We start from the raw sequence: 19,741 nt of genomic DNA, 5'->3' as shown, positions 1-19,741 counted from the left end.
AGGAGTATCTGGCATGTAACAAGTATTTGTTGAATAATTAATTGAATCATTTACTATTGAGGGCTTCTGATAGAGTATACTAGTTGATTTGGGATACTGTAAAACACTTTCAGAGACTTTAAGAGTGCTTTGACTAACTCTTAGAGTCCGAACTAAAAGTTGTGGTAATAAATACCTCGTTTTTTCATTTTATTTGAAGTTAAACAGCATAAAGCAGTGTGAGGAAAACAATAGCTGCGCTGCTGAGTTAAAGAGGGTTGGTGGGGAGAGCTTAAAGGAGTTTGATTCTAATCACAAAAGATTGTGAAGTATTTGTCCTGACTCCTATTTTGAGCCAGGCTGTGGGCTAATGTGCAAGCCTACCCTGGACATAGAGGGAAGGATTACTTCTGCTTTTCCCTGGCTCTGACACCCTGCTTTCTGAAATTTCTGCCTCCTGTTCTTTTCGTGATCTTTGATTATTGCATCTCATTTTCTTTGGCTTTTTATGTATATTTTCTGCATCTCATTTTCTTTGGCTGTTATGTGTAAACAGTTCCTTCCTCTGTTACTTTGCATGTTATGTTTTATTTTTCCTCTGCCTGACAACTTGTGCCAGATAAACATTTTTCTACCCCTTTTTGTCTACTCTTCCAACTTGTCAAACTGTTGAATTTTCCTTCTCTTTTCAAAGTCTCTGCATTTCTAATCATGTTTGCTATAGTTCAGTGCTGTCCAATAGAACTTTCTGCTGTGGGGTGGGGAATGTTCTGCGTCTGCTCTGCCCAGTATAGTAGCCACTGCCCAGTGGAGCAATTGAAATGTGGCTAGAAACTGAGGAACTGAATTGTAAATTCTATTTAATTTAATTTTTTTTTTTTTTTTTTTGAGACGGAGTCTTGCTCTGTTGCCCAGGCTGGAGTGCAGTGGCGCAATCTTGGCTCACTGCAAGCTCCGCCTCCCGGGTTCACACCATTCTCCTGCCTTAGCCTCCCGAGTAGCTGGGACTATAGGTGCCCACTACCACGCCCGGCTAATTTTTTGTATTTTCGGTAGAGACAGGGTTTCACTGTGTTAGCCAGGATGGTCTTGATCTCCTGACCTCATGATCCGCCCGCCTCGGCCTCCCAAAGTGCTGGGATTATAGGCATGAGCCACCACGCCCGGCCTTTATTTAAATTTTTAATAATGTTTGCCTGTGATGGGAGATCACTTGAGCCTAGGAGTTCAAGATCAGCCTGGGCAACATGTGAAACCCATCTCTACAGAAAATACAAAAATTAGCTGGGCATAGAAGCACATGCTTGTAGTCCCAGCTACTCAGGAAATGGGCATTAACTGTAAAAGGACATAAGTGACATTCCTGGAAAGACGGAAATGTCCTAAAATTGACTTATGGCAATGGTTTCAACACTTGGTAAAGTTATTAGAAATCACTGAGTTACATACTTGAAATGGGAGAATTTTGTGATATGTGAAATATGTCTTAATAAAGTTGTTAATAAGCCAACAAACAAAAACAGCAGTGTGGGAGCAGAGGAAAGGTAGTGCGAATGTAGAGGAGCTGTGAAGCCATGAGGTGATCATTGTTGAAGCTGGTGAGGGGCACGGGGGCATTCATGATACCATCCTATCTACTTCATAGATGCTTGAATATTTCTGTAATAGAAAGTGTAAAATATGTGACTAGAAACAAAATTTAAGTAGCCACATATGATTGGTGGCTACCATATTGCATACTGTTTCTCTAAGTAATAGGTTATATTCTTCTTGGTTATGAGGATAGTGTCAGAACTTTGGAGGGAAATGTTTTACTTTGCAGACTGCCTGAGTGGACATGCATGTTGCTAACTCTTCCTGCTACCAGTTCTGGGGCTCTTCAAAACAGCCCTGTAAGAACTTGCCAATGAGGCATGGTGGCTCACACCTATAATCCCAGCACTTTGAGAGGCCGAGGTGGGCAGATCACTTGAGCCTAGGAGTTCAAGATCAGCCTGGGCAACATGTGAAACCCATCTCTATAGAAAATACAAAAATTAGCTGGGCATAGAAGCACATGCTTGTAGTCCCAGCTACTCAGGAGGCTAAGGTAGGAGGAACCTGGGGAGTTCAAGGCGGCAGTGAGCCAAGGTTGTGCTACTGCACTCCAGCCCGGATGACAGAGTGAGACTTTGTCTCAAAAAAAGGAAAAAGAAAAAAAAGAACTTGCTAATGAGAATGGGGCCTGGGAAGAACGTTTTTTTTTTTTTCCCCCAGGCGCTGCCAGTCTGTATCAACAAAGAGCAATTTATTTGGTTTGTCCTGAGCACATCATATTTAGTCTGTGTTTTTCTAGTTTGGTTGCTCAAGTAGGAATCCCCTTGTAAGAAGATAATGTGCATCTTCTTTGTTTTATTTATTTATTATTATTTATTATGATTTTGTTTGTTTGTTTGTTTTTTGTTTTTTGAGATGGAGTCTCGCTCAGTCACCCAGGCTGGAGTGCAGTGGCGCGATCTCGGCTCACTGCAAGCTCCGCCTCCCGGGTTCACGCTATTCTCCTGCCTCAGCCTCCCAAGTAGCTGGGACTACAGGCACCCGCCGCCACGTCCGGCTAATTTTTTGCATTTTTAGTAGAGACGGGGTTTCACCATGTTAGCCAGGATGGTCTCGATCTCCTGACCTTGTGATCTGCCCGCCTCGGCCTGCCAAAGTGCTGGGATTACAGGCGTGAGCCACCGCACCTGGCTATTATGATTTTTTGAGGTGGAGGCTCACTCTGTCGCCCAGGCTGGAGTGCAGTGGTGTGATCTCTGCTTACTGCAACCTCTGCCTCCCGGGTTCAAGTGATTCTCCTGCCTCATCCTCCCGAGTAGCTGGGGTTACGGCGCCCACCACCATGCCCGGCTAATTTTTGTAGTTTTTGTAGGATGGGGTTTCACCATGTTGGCCAGGTTGGTCAACTGGTCAACAAACTCCTGACCTCAGGTGATCCACCTGCCTCGGCTTCTCAAAGTGCTGGGATTACAGGCATGAGCCGCTGCTCCCAGCCTATGTTTTAAATGAATTCCTTAATAAAAATATTTTTAACTAGATGAAAAGGGCTTACAGGACAAAACTAAAGTAGTTCCTTGACCTAGAAAGACAGAACCTGCCACTCTCAACTAGGCGAGCCTGTGAAGAGCAGTCTGCCGTGGGTGGGCTTCCCCCGTGGACAGCTGACATTCGTGAAAAGGAGTGTAGGACCTTTGAGATTGTAACTTCTCAGGAAGGTTTGCTGGAGGGAAGAGGAGGTCTTATGACAAGGATACAAACAGAAGCTGCCACATCTTCAGGGATGTGTAGGCAGAAAGCCAGAGTTGAGGGCTGGTCCTTTTTTCGTTACTGCTCTCCAGCTGCTTGGGAGTTGTAACTCTGACAAGTCAGTGAAGAGGTCTTCTTATCTGTTCACTGTGATTTTTAACTCCATTTTAACCTGATAAAATGGAGCCCAGAGATACATGATGTTGATGAATGAACCCACCAAAATGCCAACTGCCTGAGGCCCAGATTAGAATAACCAGACCCCTTAGACATCTGTACTGTAAAAACAGATTTGGGCCGGGCGCAGTGGCTCACACCTGTAATCCCAGCACTTTGGGAGGCCGAGGTGGGCGGATCATGAGGTCAAGAGATCTAGACCATCCTGGTCAACATAGTGAAACCCTGTCTCTACAAAAAATACAAAAATTAGCTGGGTGTGGTGGTGCGCGCCTGTAGTCCTAGCTACTCAGGAGGCTGAGGCAGGAGAATCACTTGAACCCGGGAGGCGGAGGCTACAGTGAGCCAAGATTGCACCTCTGTAGTCCAGCCTGGCAACAGAGCGAGACTCCATCTCAAAACAAACAAACAAACAAAAAAACCGAAACCAACCAGATTTGAAGATGTTTTTTAAAAAGCCAGTTAGTATTTCTGTTTAAGATGAGGTCTTTGCTATCTTTCTGAAAGTAGCTCCTTTGATGTCTGATTTGGTAGTTACAGGCACCTTTGGAGGGTCCCATACACTTGGCTCTCAGGGGCTTCATGATTGTTGTCTGGGGTGAAAGTGAAGCCATTTTGGCATCTGCAGAGCACTTTGGAGACCCCGACCTAAGAAGTAACTATGCTCAGTTTTCCCTAAGCCTCTTTCTTCTTTTTTTATAACTTCAGGAGGTCTGGAAAATGACCTCAGTTTTAGAGCTCCTGATAAAACCCTCAGCCTTAAAAGGGAGTTATCCTAGTGGTTCTGTACTCCAGGGTGGGAAGCTAGGGTAGAGACTTTCTTTGACACACTGGCCTTGCTGGTCGATGAAAATGTTTAGGTAATATTTTGGGATTCAGTTTATGTAAAATGTACTATCATGCCTGTTACTAAGCTCAAATATTTAAACAACTTTAAACCTGGATCATCCATATAAGTAGCCAAGGAAGGAGAAGAAACCCCTTCTCCTGCATTTCTGAATCATTTTGTCTGGGACGACAGTAACCTACAGAGGTTCTTAATTCTTGTCACTGCATGAGTGGCATGCCTGAGGTGGGGAGATTTCAAGTCTGATGGAGCTACGAGCTCTCTGTTGTGCTATTCTGCTTGTCCTCAAGTGGACTTTGGCTGGGATGTTTGGCCTCAGTGTTTGTATAGCTTGCTTATCTTCATAAGAAGAATTATAGATCCTTAACCAAGTTCACAGCAATCATTTAGCATTCAACGGAAGGAGGTTCTCAGTTCCATATCAGTGGCCTTTGGCGGGGACTGTGATGGCCTTGCCATAACTCCAGGGTGGCTCTGATGGTGGTTTTACAGTAAGAGTTTGTCTCTAGAGAAGACACAGACATTGCATGGGAATACATTTTTATGATGTTATTTTGGGTCCTTACTGCCTTTTTTCTCTCAAGATGTTTTCAAACTGCAGTAAACAATCAATCTATAAGACTATTGAAAGTAAGGCCCAGGAGTGTTTTCAAGAACGCAGCAATAAGGTGTGTGGGAACTCGAGGGTGGATGAAGGAGAAGAGTGCGATCCTGGCATCATGTATCTGAACAACGACACCTGCTGCAACAGCGACTGCACATTGAAGGAAGGTGTCCAGTGCAGGTGAGGAGTCTTTCCACAGGGATTTTGGGAAGCTGGTATAACAAGATGTCCAAAATAATAGAAGACTGAACTTGCAGGGGTTTTAGAATCAGCTGAAAGGGGTGTGTATGTGTTTGTTTACATTTACCTCTTTTGCCCTTCACAACAAGAAATTGCTTTCTGGGCTGGACATGGTGGCTCACTCCTGTCATCCCAGCACTCTGGGAGGCTGAGGTGGGAGAAATGCTTGAGCCCAGGAGTTTGAGAACAGCCTGGGCAACATAGTGAGACACTGTCTCTTAAAAACCAAACAAACAAATAAGAAGCTTTCTGGAAAGCAGTGTTACATTATGTAACAAAATCCTTGACCTTGCATGCTCCTTGGTTTAGCAGTCCTATAGTTAAAATAATCCTTTTTTTTTTTTTGAGATGGAGTCTCGCTCTGTCGCCAGGCTGGAATGCAGTGGCGCGATCTCGACTCACTTCAATCTCTGCCTCCTGGGTTCAAGTGATTCTTCTGCCTCAGCCTCCTGAGTAGCTGGGACTACAGGAAGGCACCACCATGCCTGGCTAATTGTTTGTATTTTAGTAGAGACGAGATTTCACCGTGGTGGCTACAATGGTCTCCAACTCCTGACCTTGTGATCCGTCCACCTCAGCCTCCCAAAGTGCTGGGATTACAGGTGTTAGGCACTGTGCCTGACAAAAAAATATTTTTTATTTTATTTTACTTTATTTTTGTTTTTTGAGATGGAGTCTCACTCTGTTGCCAGGCTGGAGTGCAGTGGCACAATCTTAGCTCACTGCAATCTCCGCCTCCCGGGTTCAAGTGATTCCCCTGCCTCAGCCTCCCCAGTAGCTGGGACTACAGGTGCGCACGATCATGCCTGGCTGATTTTTTGTATTTTAGTAGAGACGGGGTTTTAGCATGTTGGCTGGAATGGTCTTGATCTCCTGATCTCATGATCTGCCTGCCTTGGCCTCCCAAAGTGCTAGGATTACAGAGGTGAGCCCCCGTGCCCGGCCTTTATTTTATTTTAGTTTTTGAGACAGGGTCTCACTCTGTTGCTCAGGATGGAGTGCAGTGGCACAATCATGGCTCACTGCAGACTCGACCTCCCAGGCTTAATCAGTCCTTCCACCTTAGCCTCCCAGATAGATAGGACTATAGGTGTGTGCCACCTGGCTAATTTTTCTTGTATTTTTTATAGAGATGGGGTTTTGCCATGTTGTCCAAGCTGGTCATAAAGTCCTGGGCTCAAGTGATCCACCCTTCTAGGCCTCCTAAAGTGTGGAGATTCTAGGTGTGGGCCACCGTGCCTGGCCCAAATAATCTTTTTAATTTCTTTTATTTATTTATTTTTTTGAGACGGAGTCTTGCTCTGTCACGCAGGCTGGAGTGCAGTGGCCTGATCTTGGCTCACTGCAACCTCCGCCTCCTGGGTTCAAGCCATTCTCCTACCTCAGCCTCCCCAGTAGCTGGGATTACAGTGTGCACCACCACACCCAGCTAATTTTTGTGTTTTTAGTAGAGACGGGTTTCACCATGTTGGCCAGGCTGGTCTTGAACTCCTGATCTGCCCGTGATCTGCCCGCCTTGGCCTCCCAAAGTGTTGGGATTACAGGCGTGAGCCACCGTGCCTGGCCGCCCAAAGAATCTTTTAAGGAAACAGAGATGTATAAGATTTTAACAAGGTTTTTTTTTATGGCTACATCCTAATAGCAAAATTTTGGAAACAATCAAAATGACAGTCTTGGGATATGAATGTTATCATGATTCTATACACTGGAATAGTGTGGAGGAAGCAGGTTACAAGTTAGAAAGTTACCCAGTTTTTCATTTTTATATCCACCGTTAGACCAGTGCCTGGCCTAGAAGTAAAAGGGTTTAAACTTCAGTTTTCTGGTGAATAATTGAGATTTAACTGGATACAGTGCATATTAACACTGTAGATGCTGATGGGGAGTAGAGTTCTGGCTGCTGAGTGTCTTAGCTATGGATTGCCTTGTGGCCCAACCAACCTTGTCTTTTTTTTTTTTTTTTTTTTTTTTTTTGACGGAGTCTCGCCCTGTTGACCAGGCTGGAGTGCAATGGTGCAACCTCAGCTCACTGCAACCTCTGCCTTCCAGGTTCAAGCGATTCTCCTGCCTCAGCCTCCTGAGTAGCTGGGATTACAGGGTGCGGCACCACGCCTGGCTAATTTTTTGTATCTTTAGTAGAGATGGGGTTTCACCATGTTGGCCAGGCTGGTCTCAAACTTCTGACCTCGTGGACCACCCGCCTCATCTTTTTTTTTTTTTTTTTAAGAGACAGAATTTTGCTCTTGTCGCCTAGGCTGGAGTGCAGTGGCGTGATCTTGGCTCACTGCAACCTCCACCTCCCTGGTTCAAGCGATTCTCCTGCCTCAGCTTCCTAAGTAGCTGGGATTACAGGAGTATGCCACCATGCTCGGCTAGTTTTTGTATTTTTAGTAGAAATGGGGTTTCACCATGTTGGCCAGGCTCACATTGAACTCTCCTGACCTCAGGTGATCCACCTACCTTGGCCTCCCAAAGTGTTGGGTTGGGATTATAGGCATGAGCCACCTTGCCCAGCCCATCTTGTCTTTTTAAAATTAATGCATTAAATGAATGAAAACCAAGGATACCAAGATGTTTCAAAGGTGATTGCTGTGTTCCCATTCTTTTCTACTACAGCGTGGCATTGATGTGACCTTACGCACATTAGGAGGGGACAGAGTGTGTGCAGGTAGCTATAGCAGCGGAGATGTCTGATGATATAGGAGTGGGGATGGAGCCAGGAGGTCTTCCCCTGTGATATTCAGGTCACTGTAACGTAACAGTAGCATTTGGTTTGATATGGGGCTGTAATTTGAATTGCTCTGTTCCTGTCTGCTCTTCTTCTCCAGTGATAGGAACAGTCCTTGCTGTAAAAACTGTCAATTTGAGACTGCCCAGAAGAAGTGCCAGGAGGCGATTAATGCTACTTGCAAAGGCGTGTCCTACTGCACAGGTTCGTGTTCTTGTTGCTTTCTTGGAATGCTGTGGTTCCAATGTGTGCGTGTCTTTGAAAACAAGATTATGTTTTGTTCAGATGAAACCCACCGTTTTTGACCTCATATGCCGGGTTGAGTTTCTGGCACTCCTTGGTTTGTGACACTTGGCTTTGGTGGGTTTAAGACCTGTTTTTATTTGTTTCATTTCCATCACTCTCTTCTTTCCCCTCACAGACATCCACTGTACTGTGGCTAATATTTGCCTGGATATGTGTATATCCTTGAAAGACCATATAGTGTTATTTTGTGTTTTTAATGTGCCAACATGATATTCCACATTACATTTACTTTTTAAAAAATCAGTATCATGTTTTAAAGAATTATCTGTATTGTGCCACAGATAATTTAACAAGGTTTTTCATGGCTACATCCTAATAGCAAAATTTTGGAAACAATCAAAATGACAATCTTGGGATAATGAATGTTATCATGAATCTGTACACTAGAATAGTGTGGAGGAAGCAGGTTACAAGTTAGAAGGTTACCCAGTTTTTCTATATGTATCTATATGTATTTCACTGTTGGGGGCACCTACATATTGTTTACTTATATGATTGGCTGTGTTTTACTTACAGTTCACCAGGTGGTAGCTACTTCCATTGCCTTCATCCCCTTGATATTCATACAATATCCTCCTACGTCCCTTCAGGAACCCGCGTGTTTCTCTGGGTACTGAGGAGTGTAATTGTGTAGTCACAGAGGCAGGATATGCTGGTCTCTAGAGCACCACTGCTAGGTTGCCTGTGTCTGAGAACTCCTGTATCCCAACGTTCTGGCCAACACTTGGAATTACCCTGCTGTCCTATTAGCGTGATGAGTATAAAGTAATCTCTTGTTCTTACATTTTTTGTAACAGCCTTTGTCCTTTTTTTTTTTTTTTTTTTTTTTTTTTTTTTTTTTTTTTTTTTTTTTTGAGACGGAGTCTCGCTCTGCCGCCCAGGCTGGAGTGCAGTGGCCGGATCTCAGCTCACTGCAAGCTCCGCCTCCCGGGTTCAAGCCATTCTCCTGCCTCAGCCTCCCGAGTAGCTGGGACTACAGGCGCCCGCCACTGCGCCCGGCTAGTTTTTTGTATTTTTTAGTAGAGACGGGGTTTCACTGTGTTAGCCAGGATGGTCTCGATCTCCTGACCTTGTGATCCGCCCGTCTCGGCCTCCCAAAGTGCTGGGATTACAGGCTTGAGCCACCGCGCCCGGCCAACAGCCTTTGTCCTAATGCACTTACTTACATTTTTCTTGAGCATCTCTTTATATTTTTCAGCTATTCAAATTTCTCCTGTGAATAGCCAGTTCATATATTTGGTTCATTTTTTATAAATTGGGTTTCATGTTATTTCACTACTGTGGATTTGGAGGAGTTCTTAGGTAATCCATTTGGTTTGCATACACCTCCTATCTGTTGCCATTCTCAGAACATAAATCTTTAATTTTAACGTAATCAAATCCATTATTTTGTTGTGTGTGTATGTTTATTTCTTAAACACATGGTTCAGAAAAGCCATGGTGGATGGTTAAAAAGATATTTTCCACAGCTGCTTCTATTAGTTTCGTAAGTTTTCCTTTTACATTCAGGACTTGAATCTTTCTGGAGCTAACCTTTCCAGGTGTCCAGTATCTTCTGTTGTTCTTTCAATTGTTGCTTTAAAAATTTCAAAGCTACATTATTACTAGGTATATAAACGGACTATCTCTACATCTTTATCTGCTGTTCCTTACCAGTATATAATGTTCCTTTTTTACCCTTGTGATGTTTTTTGACTTAAATTGTCAAAAAGCAATATTCAGCTTGCTATTCTAGTGTTTTTGTTCCTCTGATATATCTATCCCATTCTTATATTTTTCAAAATTTGTCTCTCTTGGTTGGTTGGTTTGATTTTGTAATAGCTTTATTGATACATAATTCACACCCATGCAGTTTGCCCACTTAAAGTGTACAGTTTAATGGTTTTTAGTATATTCAGATTTATGCAGTCATCACCACAATTAATTTTAGAACAGTTACATTACTCTAGAAAGAAACCCTGTATCCTTTAGCTGTGATCCTCCAGTCCCGCCATTCCCCACAACTCAGAGCAACCACTAACCACCCTGTTCTTTATGGAGTTGTCTGTTTTGAACATTTCATATAAATGGAATTATACAAACTGTGGTCTTTCGTGACCACATATTGTATGACTGGCTTCTTTCACTGAACATAACATTTTCAAGGTTCATGTATGTTATAGCATGTATCAGTACTTCATGTACTTTTATTGCTGGGTAATATTCTATTGCATGGATATGCCACATTTTGTTTATTCATTCGCTGGTTGATAGACATTTGAGTTGCTTCCACTTTTTTGCTATAACAAATATTTAATGCTGCTGTGAACATTTTTGTATGAGTTTTTGTGTGGACAATTCGTTTGGATATTACTCAGGAATAGAATTTCTGGGTCATATGGTAACTGTGCTTAATCTTTTTAGGAGCTGTCAGACTGTTTTCCAAAATGACTACGCCACTTTTACAGTCTCAGCAGCATTGTGTGAGGGTCCCAGCTTCTCCATATCCTCTCCAACACTTGTTATTGTCTTTTTTATTATAACCATCCTAGGTTTTGTGATAAGGATGCAAACAGAAAGCTGGAGGTCTTCAGGGACCTAGTGAACGAAGTTGTGTCTTATTTTGGCTTGACTTTGGTTTTAAGTGTGCATATTATGACATGTTGCTCACGTTTTTATGTTCTGGGATCTGTCACTATCACATTACTTTGCCAGATGTTAAGAACCTGAATATCTAAATCAAGCTTTAAAGAAGCATTTGCTAGCTATGCTCAATGTTTCATCTTAACTATAATAATAAAACAGATTTAGGAAAATGCTTTCTTTTAAATAAGTGTAAGTAAAACAATTTGAAAACATGTTTGTTCTTATCAAACAGCCTTTTGTTCCCTTGATATTTTATACAAAATAGTAGATAGCAGAGGATAAGTTCCTGATAAGGAATCAGTATTTTCTAACAAGAGAAGTTAGAGAACAAGAACCTCAAAAAAAAAAAAAAAAAAAAAGAAGAAAAAAGAAAAAAAGCAATTAGCATTTCACAACCAGCAGTGGCAACATCACCTAGGAACTTATTAGAAATGGAAATTGTCAGTCCCCTCCCTGGATCTACTGCACCAAAAAATATGGGAAGGGAGGCCAGCAGTCTGTACTGTGCAACCTTCTGTCAGGTGATTTCCATGCATGCTAAACTTTGGGGACCATGCTAAATAGATGATACTGTTTTCAAAATTATTTTCCTACCTGTCTAATACTCTGACTTCAGTCTTTTAAGAACACATGCTCAACAGATATTTATTGAGCATTTTTTATATTTATCAGGGCAGTATAATATACCAAAAATACAATAATGATCCACAGTATAAACCTTCCCTGAGTTCACTGGACATCATACTTTCAGTAATAGTTTGTTAAATGACTGCTGACACAGTGAATGCCCAGTGCTCATGAAAGGTTTTATGAGAACAGAGGCAAAGTGCCTGGTTATCTGTTGGGTACTTAATAAACCATCACTTTTGTTTGAAACTGGCCAAATTTCTGTACATTTTGTGTTACTGCTCTGAAGCCCTTTAAGTCAGAATTCTTTTGATTGGCTTCATTCTTCAGCTGAAAGGCCAGTCCAGAGCTGTGGATATAGTCCATTGCTTTCATAAAGTGGTTTTTTTCTCCTCCTCTATTTGAGTTGACTTTTAGCTGCTTGTGCTGTTCATTTTCCAGAATGATTCGCTCATTCCATCCTGTCTCTCCCAGTTTAACTTTCTTTGGTGGCTTTTCTTTGGCATTACTGGCCTGGGCACAGTGGCTCATGCCTATAATTCCAGTACTTGGGAGGCCAAGGTGGGAGGATCCCTTGAGCCCAGGAGCTTGACACCAGCATGGGCAACACAGGGAGATCTCATCTCTTGAAAGAAAAGAAAGAAAATTAGCCAGGTATGGTGGCATACGCCTGAAGTCCTAGGTACTTGTGAGGCTGAGGCAGGAGGATTGCCTGAACCTAGGAGTCTGAGGCTGCAGTAAGCTGTGATCACACCCCTGCCTTCCAGCCTGGGTGACAGACTGAGACCCTGTCTCAAAAGGAAAATAAAAAGAATAATTGATTTATTCAAGAAATATTTGTAGTATACCTATAATGTGGTAGGGATTGGAGATAATTTGATAAATAGATTTGATCATTGCTGTCATGGGGCTTACCAGTCTAGTAGAGGGAAAACATAAAATAACATTAAATATATATAAATTGCAAAACATATGCAATGAAGGAGAGAAGGAGTGTGATAGTGCAAAATGGAAGTGGGAGGCCACATCCACTTAGACAGCATCCTCAGGGATATCTCAGAAAACCTTTGAGACAAAACTGAATCCATAAGAAAAGCCAGCTAACTGCCCCAAAAGTGCAAACACCAGCATTCCAGGTAGAAGGAATAGTGTCTGTTAACATTGAAGGAACTGAATAGAGGTTGTAGCCAAAGCAGTGGGCTGTGGGAGAGCAGTGTGAAGTCAGGGCCAGATAGGGAAGGCCGTGGGGCTCTTTTTAGCCTTCCTACCAAGTTTGCCATTTATTCTAAGTAATGGCACATAGGATATTCTTTTATATATGACTGTGAGATGCAGAAGTGGAGACCATGCATTCTAACCGGGGCTTGGGAGGTCAGGGACTCATGCAGTCTAACCTGGCACATAGCCAGGCACTCCCATTTAAATGCTGATTGCTGGTGAGATTCAGGCTCTTGTCCTAGCTCTGTAGGTTACTTTTTGCTGTTTGCAAGGTAAGATGCTCACTTGTATGAGAAACAGCATATTATGCACCTGTAGAACTGGTGGACCTGCAACTCATTCTTTTTGTTATGACTGGTGTTTGCTTCCAGGTAATAGCAGTGAGTGCCCACCTCCGGGAAATGCTGAAGATGACACTGTTTGCTTGGATCTTGGCAAGTGTAAGGATGGGAAATGCATCCCTTTCTGCGAGAGGGAACAGCAGCTGGAGTCCTGTGCATGTAATGGTGAGCACAGTTTTATGCCCACTCCAGCAGCAGGAGAAAACATGGCCTTTGTCTGCCAGGTTCCCTTCCTCCATTTGGAGGTTGTGCTAATGAGAACAGTGGTGAGATCCAAGCCGAGGATGAGGGGAGGGGGAAAGGCAGGGTAGTGTCTGGAGACAGGCATCTCTGCATGCAGATCCTGGCTCCTCCACCGTACGTGGGAGTCCTGTCCTGTTGGTGTTTCTTCTTGCTGCATTTTCAGGCCATATGGCAGGCTTTGAGGTGGGAGAGGAGGGAATTTTATTGTGGGGGAGTGAGTGAGTAGGTAGAGGTGTGTCCTAGCTGTCCTCTGCTCCATATCATACAAACCACGAAAGCAGCAGTAGCTATCTACATTACATTGGCATGGAACTGGGACACTCCTGCAAGAACTCAACCAGAGAGAGCTGATTCCAGGATCTGACCCCACTAGATGAGGATTTTTGCAGTTATCAAGAAGGCGGAGTCTGCTCCCCTCTGATCTCTTAGAGCAGCCTGGGGCAGGAGCCTCTCTCCTGCTGGCCTGTCAATTTTCCTTAGGTTTCTGCGCTATTTTGGAACTCCTGGGTTTGAGGGCATCCTCATGCACTGTTCAGGGACTGGCTGGACTCTGCTTCCCACCCCACTTAAACCATGGAGCATATGGGAGTCAACGAAGGAGTTCTGTTGCTTTCAAAATAGACAAAGAGCCAGGTGTGGTGACTCACACCTGTAATCCCATCACTTTGGGAGGCCGAGGTGGGTGGATCACTTGAGGTCAGGAGTTCAAGAGCAGCCTGGTCAACATGGCAAAACGCTGTCTCTACTAAAAATAAAAAAATTAGCCAGGTGTGGTAGTGTACACCTGTAATCCCAGCTGCTAGGGAGGCTGAGGCAGGAGAATTGCTTGAACTCGGGGTGTGGAGGCTGCAGTGAGCTGAGATCGTGCCACTATACTCCAGCCTGGGCGACAGAGCAAGACTCCATTTCAAAAAAATAAGTAAATATAAATAAATAAAAGACAAAGAACCCAGTAGTTAAATCACTGGGTTGGAAGCTTACCATCCATATAGTTGAGTAAGGAACTCTTCCAAGTTCAAAAATGTGTAGGTAAAGAAGATAGGTTGAGGGCAGTGTCTCACATCTACAATCCCAGCACTTTGGGAGGCCAAGATGGGTAGTTCACTTGACTCAGGAGTTGTTTGAGACCAGCCTGCCAGCCTGGGCAACATGGTGGAACCTCATCTCTTAAAAAAAGAAAAAAAAAGAAAAAAAAAGAAAAAAAAAAAGATAACACATAGCAGGTGCCAAATAAAAAAATCTGTTGTGTTGAATGGCAAGAGGCTTGGGGTGCTCTGGAAGCACAGAGCCCGACACAGTAAAAGCCCAAGAAATATTTTATAAATTAGTGAATGATGGAAAGGTTTTCTTTTTTTTTTTTTTTTGAGATGGAGTCTCACTCTTACCCAGGCTGGAGTGTAGTGGCACGATATCAGCTCACTGCAGCCTCCGCCTCCCGGGTTCAAGTGATTCTTGTGCCTCAGCCTCCTGAGTAGCTGGGACTACAGGCAAGCACCACTACACCTGGCTAATTTTTTAATCTTTGGTAGAGATGGGGTTTTGCCACGTTGGCCAGGCTGGTCTCGAACTCCTGGCCTCAAGTGATCCGCCCACCTTGGCCTCTCAAAGTGCTGGGATTACAAGCGAGAGCCACTGCTCCCGGCCTTTTCTGAAAAGGTTTTCTTTTTGCTTGTTTTTGTGTTCTAGTTGATTTCTTTCTTCTCCTAAGTATAAATATGGTTTAATTTTCTGGCATTTCTACCATTCCTGTGTATACCCACATGGCTCACAGATGCCCAGTGTTTTATCCCGTGACCTGTCAGAGCTGTTCTTGGTGGAGGAGTTGTGGAGCTTTGGCTGTAGGGCTCATGCCCCGGGGTCACTTAGCTCTCCACCCAAGGGTGGACAGCTGTGTCCCAGCTGCTCTCGCTTTCAGGGAGCCAGTGTGGGCCCTGAGGGGCACACTTTAGACTGAAAAGCCAAGGACTGAAGTGGGCAGGGTAACAAGAATGTTGGGACAAAGGGAAACATTTAGAAGAGCATTGTGAGAGGCTTGAAGTGGAGAGAATAGTTAGACTTTTAAGAGACGTCTTTCATCTAGAACGGATTTTTCTCTGTATTTTTTTTTTTTAAACCTTGTGGCCTCTGTCACTGAAGGCTGAGGAGTGTGACCTCAGAAACTACTCCTTGGTGCGGGCTATGGATAGTATTAGCTATTGAAATAAAAAATAAATGTGATTTCTTGCCTCTTTGGGACCATGGTCAGGGAGGAAAGAGGAGACAGGAGGTCTCAGAACAATCCAGCTGTCAATGCGTGTTCTCTGTTCCAGAAACTGACAACTCCTGCAAGGTGTGCTGCAGAGACCTTTCTGGCCGCTGTGTGCCCTACGTCGATGCTGAACAAAAGAACTTATTTTTGAGGAAAGGAAAGCCCTGTACAGTAGGATTTTGTGACATGAATGTGAGTATTTATGTCCAGCTTTTTCTGTAACAGCCAGATAGGAAGTTTTTATTTTGTAAGTACTTGATTTTGCAAATAAAAAGAAATCAAAACACAAAGGGGGCTACATCCTTCTGGCCCATTGTTATCTATGAGTATTACTTAGGAGGAGAAGACAGAGTGCTTTCAGGTCCCTGCCTGTAGTTTCCTTCCATAGTGGGAGGCTTCGAGCCCAGAGACTGAGAAGGACTGGGGTGGGGACTTTATGGTAAGGTTGGTTGGTTTTAGGCAGTGGGTCCTAATTATGTTTTCCTGGATTACTTACAGAATTGACTAAGATTGCAAAATTATTCAAGGTGTGATTTTGAAACAGGTGCTGAATGAGTAGGAAAGACGTAGAAGACTGCTTGACTGACTTAAGCCAGACCCTTTTGTTCTCTAGAGAAGCATAATTTTTCTCATGCAGAATGATGGGAGAGGGTTTCAAGGTTTAAGAGTCTTCACAGGGAGTCTGGCTGTGTTCTTCACTGTCCACTGTGTATGTGTAGAGTCCTTATTGGAATGCCTCATCTTTAGCAAACTGGTTTTCTTGATTTTTGTCTCCTGGTAATTCTAAATCACTTGTTAAAATGGACTAATTATCAAAGGGTTAATGACAGCATGTCCTACTTTCTGGGGTACTCATTACGCTGAAGTTATTGCCTTGTGTCAAAGATGGGAAAATGTTTGATTTTAATGAAGCCCTTTACATGTCAGTTATTTTTATAAAGCTACATTGCTTCTGAATACATTGTGTTTGGGAATGATGCTGTATGTTTTTTCTTCATAGGGCAAATGTGAGAAACGAGTACAGGATGTAATTGAACGATTTTGGGATTTCATTGACCAGCTAAGCATCAATACTTTTGGTAGGTGATTTCCCCAGATTATTTACTGAGAGCTGAGTTGATTTCTGTGATGACATTAGAAAAGTGTGCTTTCAGAGTGATATGCTCTAATTCTGCAGTAGAAGGTGGAAATATTCACTACTTTTGTTATGAAACAACTTTGTTGGCTAGAATAAAATGAACTCATAGATAGTCTGTCCCCGTGGAGCTTGGAGGCACAGATTTTCTGACAAGGGAAATAAAGTCAAAATATTGGCTTCCTTCTTTACCCAAAAATATACATGTGACTAGCATAAGCATAGTTTAATGCTATAGACTGAATCCTGCTTGATGTAAAAGTGGGCCTCATATTTTGCAGAAGCAGGCAAAATCATGTCCTCATGATTTTATCATGTCCTCACAGGTCCATAGTTTAATCACAAATAATATCCAGGTAACAAAAACTTTGTCTTCTTAAGCATTTACTAGTAGTAGCAGTCTATATGATTAGTTTGTTGACACAGTTACTCCAGGTAGCATGTTGAATATTCTGCAATCTCTTCCTATCAGCTAGTATACGAGGGCTGTTTCTTTAAAAGCACTTGGTAAGGAGAGATGGTCTGGTGTAATATAGGCAGCACGGACACTCTTCTCAATACTGTGTCGGTAGGAGTGTCTAGCCAGCAGCTCTGGCATATGATGGTAATATCCTTACAGCGTTTCACTTTAGATTTGTGAAGTACTTGGTCAAGACATTCACTGTTTGGAATTGTTCACAGGAAAGTTTTTAGCAGACAACATCGTTGGGTCTGTCCTGGTTTTCTCCTTGATATTTTGGATTCCTTTCAGCATTCTTGTCCATTGTGTGGTAAGTCACCAACTTTTAAGTAATTAAATATTTAAATGTTGATCAACTCCAACCATGTAATCTTTGGAAAAGATAAAACTTGTTCTTAGCAAAGTCTGGGCTGGTATTTCCAATAACTTTGGTGTTATTCCTAGGGGAACATGTCTTATAGAAAGCTTAACTAACAGTCTTTAAAAAAAAAATACTATTTGGCCGGGTGCGGTGGCGCAAGCCTGTAATCCCAGCACTTTGGGAGGCCGAGGCGGGTGGATCACGAGGTCAGGAGATCGAGACCATCCTGGCTAACACGGTGAAACCCCGTCTCTACTAAAAAATACAAAAAACTAGCCGGGCGAGGTGGCGGCGCCTGTAGTCCCAGCTACTCGGGAGGCTGAGGCAGGAGAATGGCGTGAACCCGGGGGGCGGAGCTTGCAGTGAGCCGAGATTGCGCCACTGCACTCCAACCTGGGCAACAGAGCGAGACTCCGTCTCCCAAAAAAAAAAACAAAAAAAAACTATTTTTGTGTGTTGGTGTTTTAATATATAAATTTCTTAGGAATTTTATACTTCTAAGCCTAGGAGACTGTTTAACTGGATTTGTCCAGGTCCTTTGATGAGTAAAGCCCTTAATTAAGGGCATTTCCAGGCTGACTTTGTTGCAATAGAGCAAATATCAAACTTCGGCATTTCAGATGTTCCCCATATATCATATAGATTATTGGCAGCAGATGGCTATGTCTTCAGCCTTCTGCAGAAGTAGGATGTAGGGACTGGGGCCCAGCTGTCATATAGAATATTTACATCTTCCCCAAAATGTAGGAGTAAGCAGTCTTTTCTGTTCTCATTCAGAATCAGTAACAGCTACAAGTTGAATTGGGCTTTGACTAAGGAACTCCTGGTCCTTTATAAATTTGAGGCCCCTTTTCATAACTGTTCTTACAAATCCATTCACTTGCATCTGTGGGGAATGGGGATTTGTCTGCTGTAGAAATGAGAAAGTCAGACCCAGGCTTCCAAATTTCTTTTCCCAAACTCTTTCATAGTGGCCTTGCTATGAGCATTTAAAAATTCCAGCACAACTCTGATGACAAAGGAGTTTTTCCTGCTGCCTTCCTTTCCTTCCCTGCTGGCTTCTCCTGCCTAGGGGCCGTCTCACAGAGCAGCTCTTTCTCGGGGTGGTGAGCATGATGGGTGTAGGGAGGAAGATCTCTAGGGAGCACTTCTGCTGAAGAAAGCTGAAGGTGATGTGCTTGGCTTTGACAGATGTCTCTGGATGACAGTGCCATCCATCATGATTGCTTTTATTAGAGGATGGAACCTATTTTGTTTACAGGGAAGTTGCACATGTGGACAAGGCATGACCCTTGATTTCAGAGCAAAGCCTCTGACAGGAGGGAGGGCCATGGCTTGTTTCTGGCCATAGAATACATTGATGGTATCCAGACAGGAAACCTAGTCCTGGACAGAGGTCCTTGCCCTTTGTTGCCTATTATGCTTCAGCCACAGGCAGGGATGGGGCAGCAGATGGCCATGTGGTCAGTCTTCTGCAGAAGTAGGACGTAGGGATTGAGGCCCAGTTCCTCCAGCAGAGCATGGTCCACAGAAACTGGAGACAGCTAAGAAGAGAGTGAGGCCGTGGGCCAGGGCAGTGTGAGGGAGGCTGCAGGCCCAGCCACCTAGGTCTTCCTACCAGTCGCCCTTCCAGTCAGTGCGGTCCTGGTGTATCCAGCATCTGGGACATTTGTCATTTACATGCATAGGAAGATGCCCTTGTTATTCCCCTGCCCACAGAGGGATAAATTTCTCAGAAAACATAGCACTGAAACCTTGCCTCTTTATGTACTTAATGCCAAAATGTATTTCCTTTGAGTGCAAAGCAAACACTTCTAGACTGGTGGCATAACTAAAGCTTGGGTGAGAAATGGATTATCTGTTGAGCCTGCTATCCTACAACTCAGGTTCTAAGTTCTTCAGTTAGTGTTAGGAATAGCCTGTGAGGAAATAGTACTCACTAACTGAATTGCATTTGTAGGGAATGACCTTTCTTCTTGCTCTTCCTTTCTTTCTAGGATAAGAAATTGGATAAGCAGTATGAATCTCTGTCTCTGTTTCACCCCAGTGTAAGTATACCATATGAAAGGAACACAATCTTCGCCTGGTCTTTGAGGCCCTGTTAGGCAAAGACCTTCAAGTGACCCAGCAAGGCTTTCATTGGCTGATGGGAGGTCATGCTGCCGCAGGAAGGGGCTAGGTTGGAATGTTTACCCTCCTGACAACAGTGATGGTGAGCTTTCATCAGTCGCATGGATGGAGATTTAAAGAGCTGTGCTGTCCCCTTCCCAAGCCATAAGGAGCAATTTAGCCATTCAACACTTAATATTTTGAGATCAGT

At 43.4% G+C, this 19,741-nt stretch overlaps 1 protein-coding gene across 2 annotated transcripts in view; it reads left to right on the top strand.

Annotated features, from left to right (window-relative positions):
* ADAM17 (ADAM metallopeptidase domain 17) overlaps positions 1 to 19,741 on the top strand; it is a 70,290-nt gene that overhangs the window by 48,327 nt on the left and 2,222 nt on the right. Inside the window, exons 12-18 of one of the 2 annotated variants that reach the window (XM_025354166.1) lie at positions 4,870 to 5,069; positions 7,958 to 8,061; positions 13,005 to 13,139; positions 15,527 to 15,657; positions 16,466 to 16,544; positions 17,282 to 17,370; positions 19,419 to 19,469. In XM_025354166.1, coding sequence (XP_025209951.1) covers positions 4,870 to 5,069; positions 7,958 to 8,061; positions 13,005 to 13,139; positions 15,527 to 15,657; positions 16,466 to 16,544; positions 17,282 to 17,370; positions 19,419 to 19,469 — 789 coding nt within the window. The remainder of the gene's footprint in view (positions 1 to 4,869; positions 5,070 to 7,957; positions 8,062 to 13,004; positions 13,140 to 15,526; positions 15,658 to 16,465; positions 16,545 to 17,281; positions 17,371 to 19,418; positions 19,470 to 19,741) is intronic. The other variant, XM_025354167.1, reaches the window with a different exon arrangement.

The sequence above is a fragment of the Theropithecus gelada genome, chromosome 13, assembly GCF_003255815.1.
Source record: "Theropithecus gelada isolate Dixy chromosome 13, Tgel_1.0, whole genome shotgun sequence".
In the NCBI taxonomy this organism is placed as follows: Eukaryota; Metazoa; Chordata; class Mammalia; order Primates; family Cercopithecidae; genus Theropithecus; species Theropithecus gelada.
This window is presented reverse-complemented; position numbering and strand designations above follow the sequence as displayed.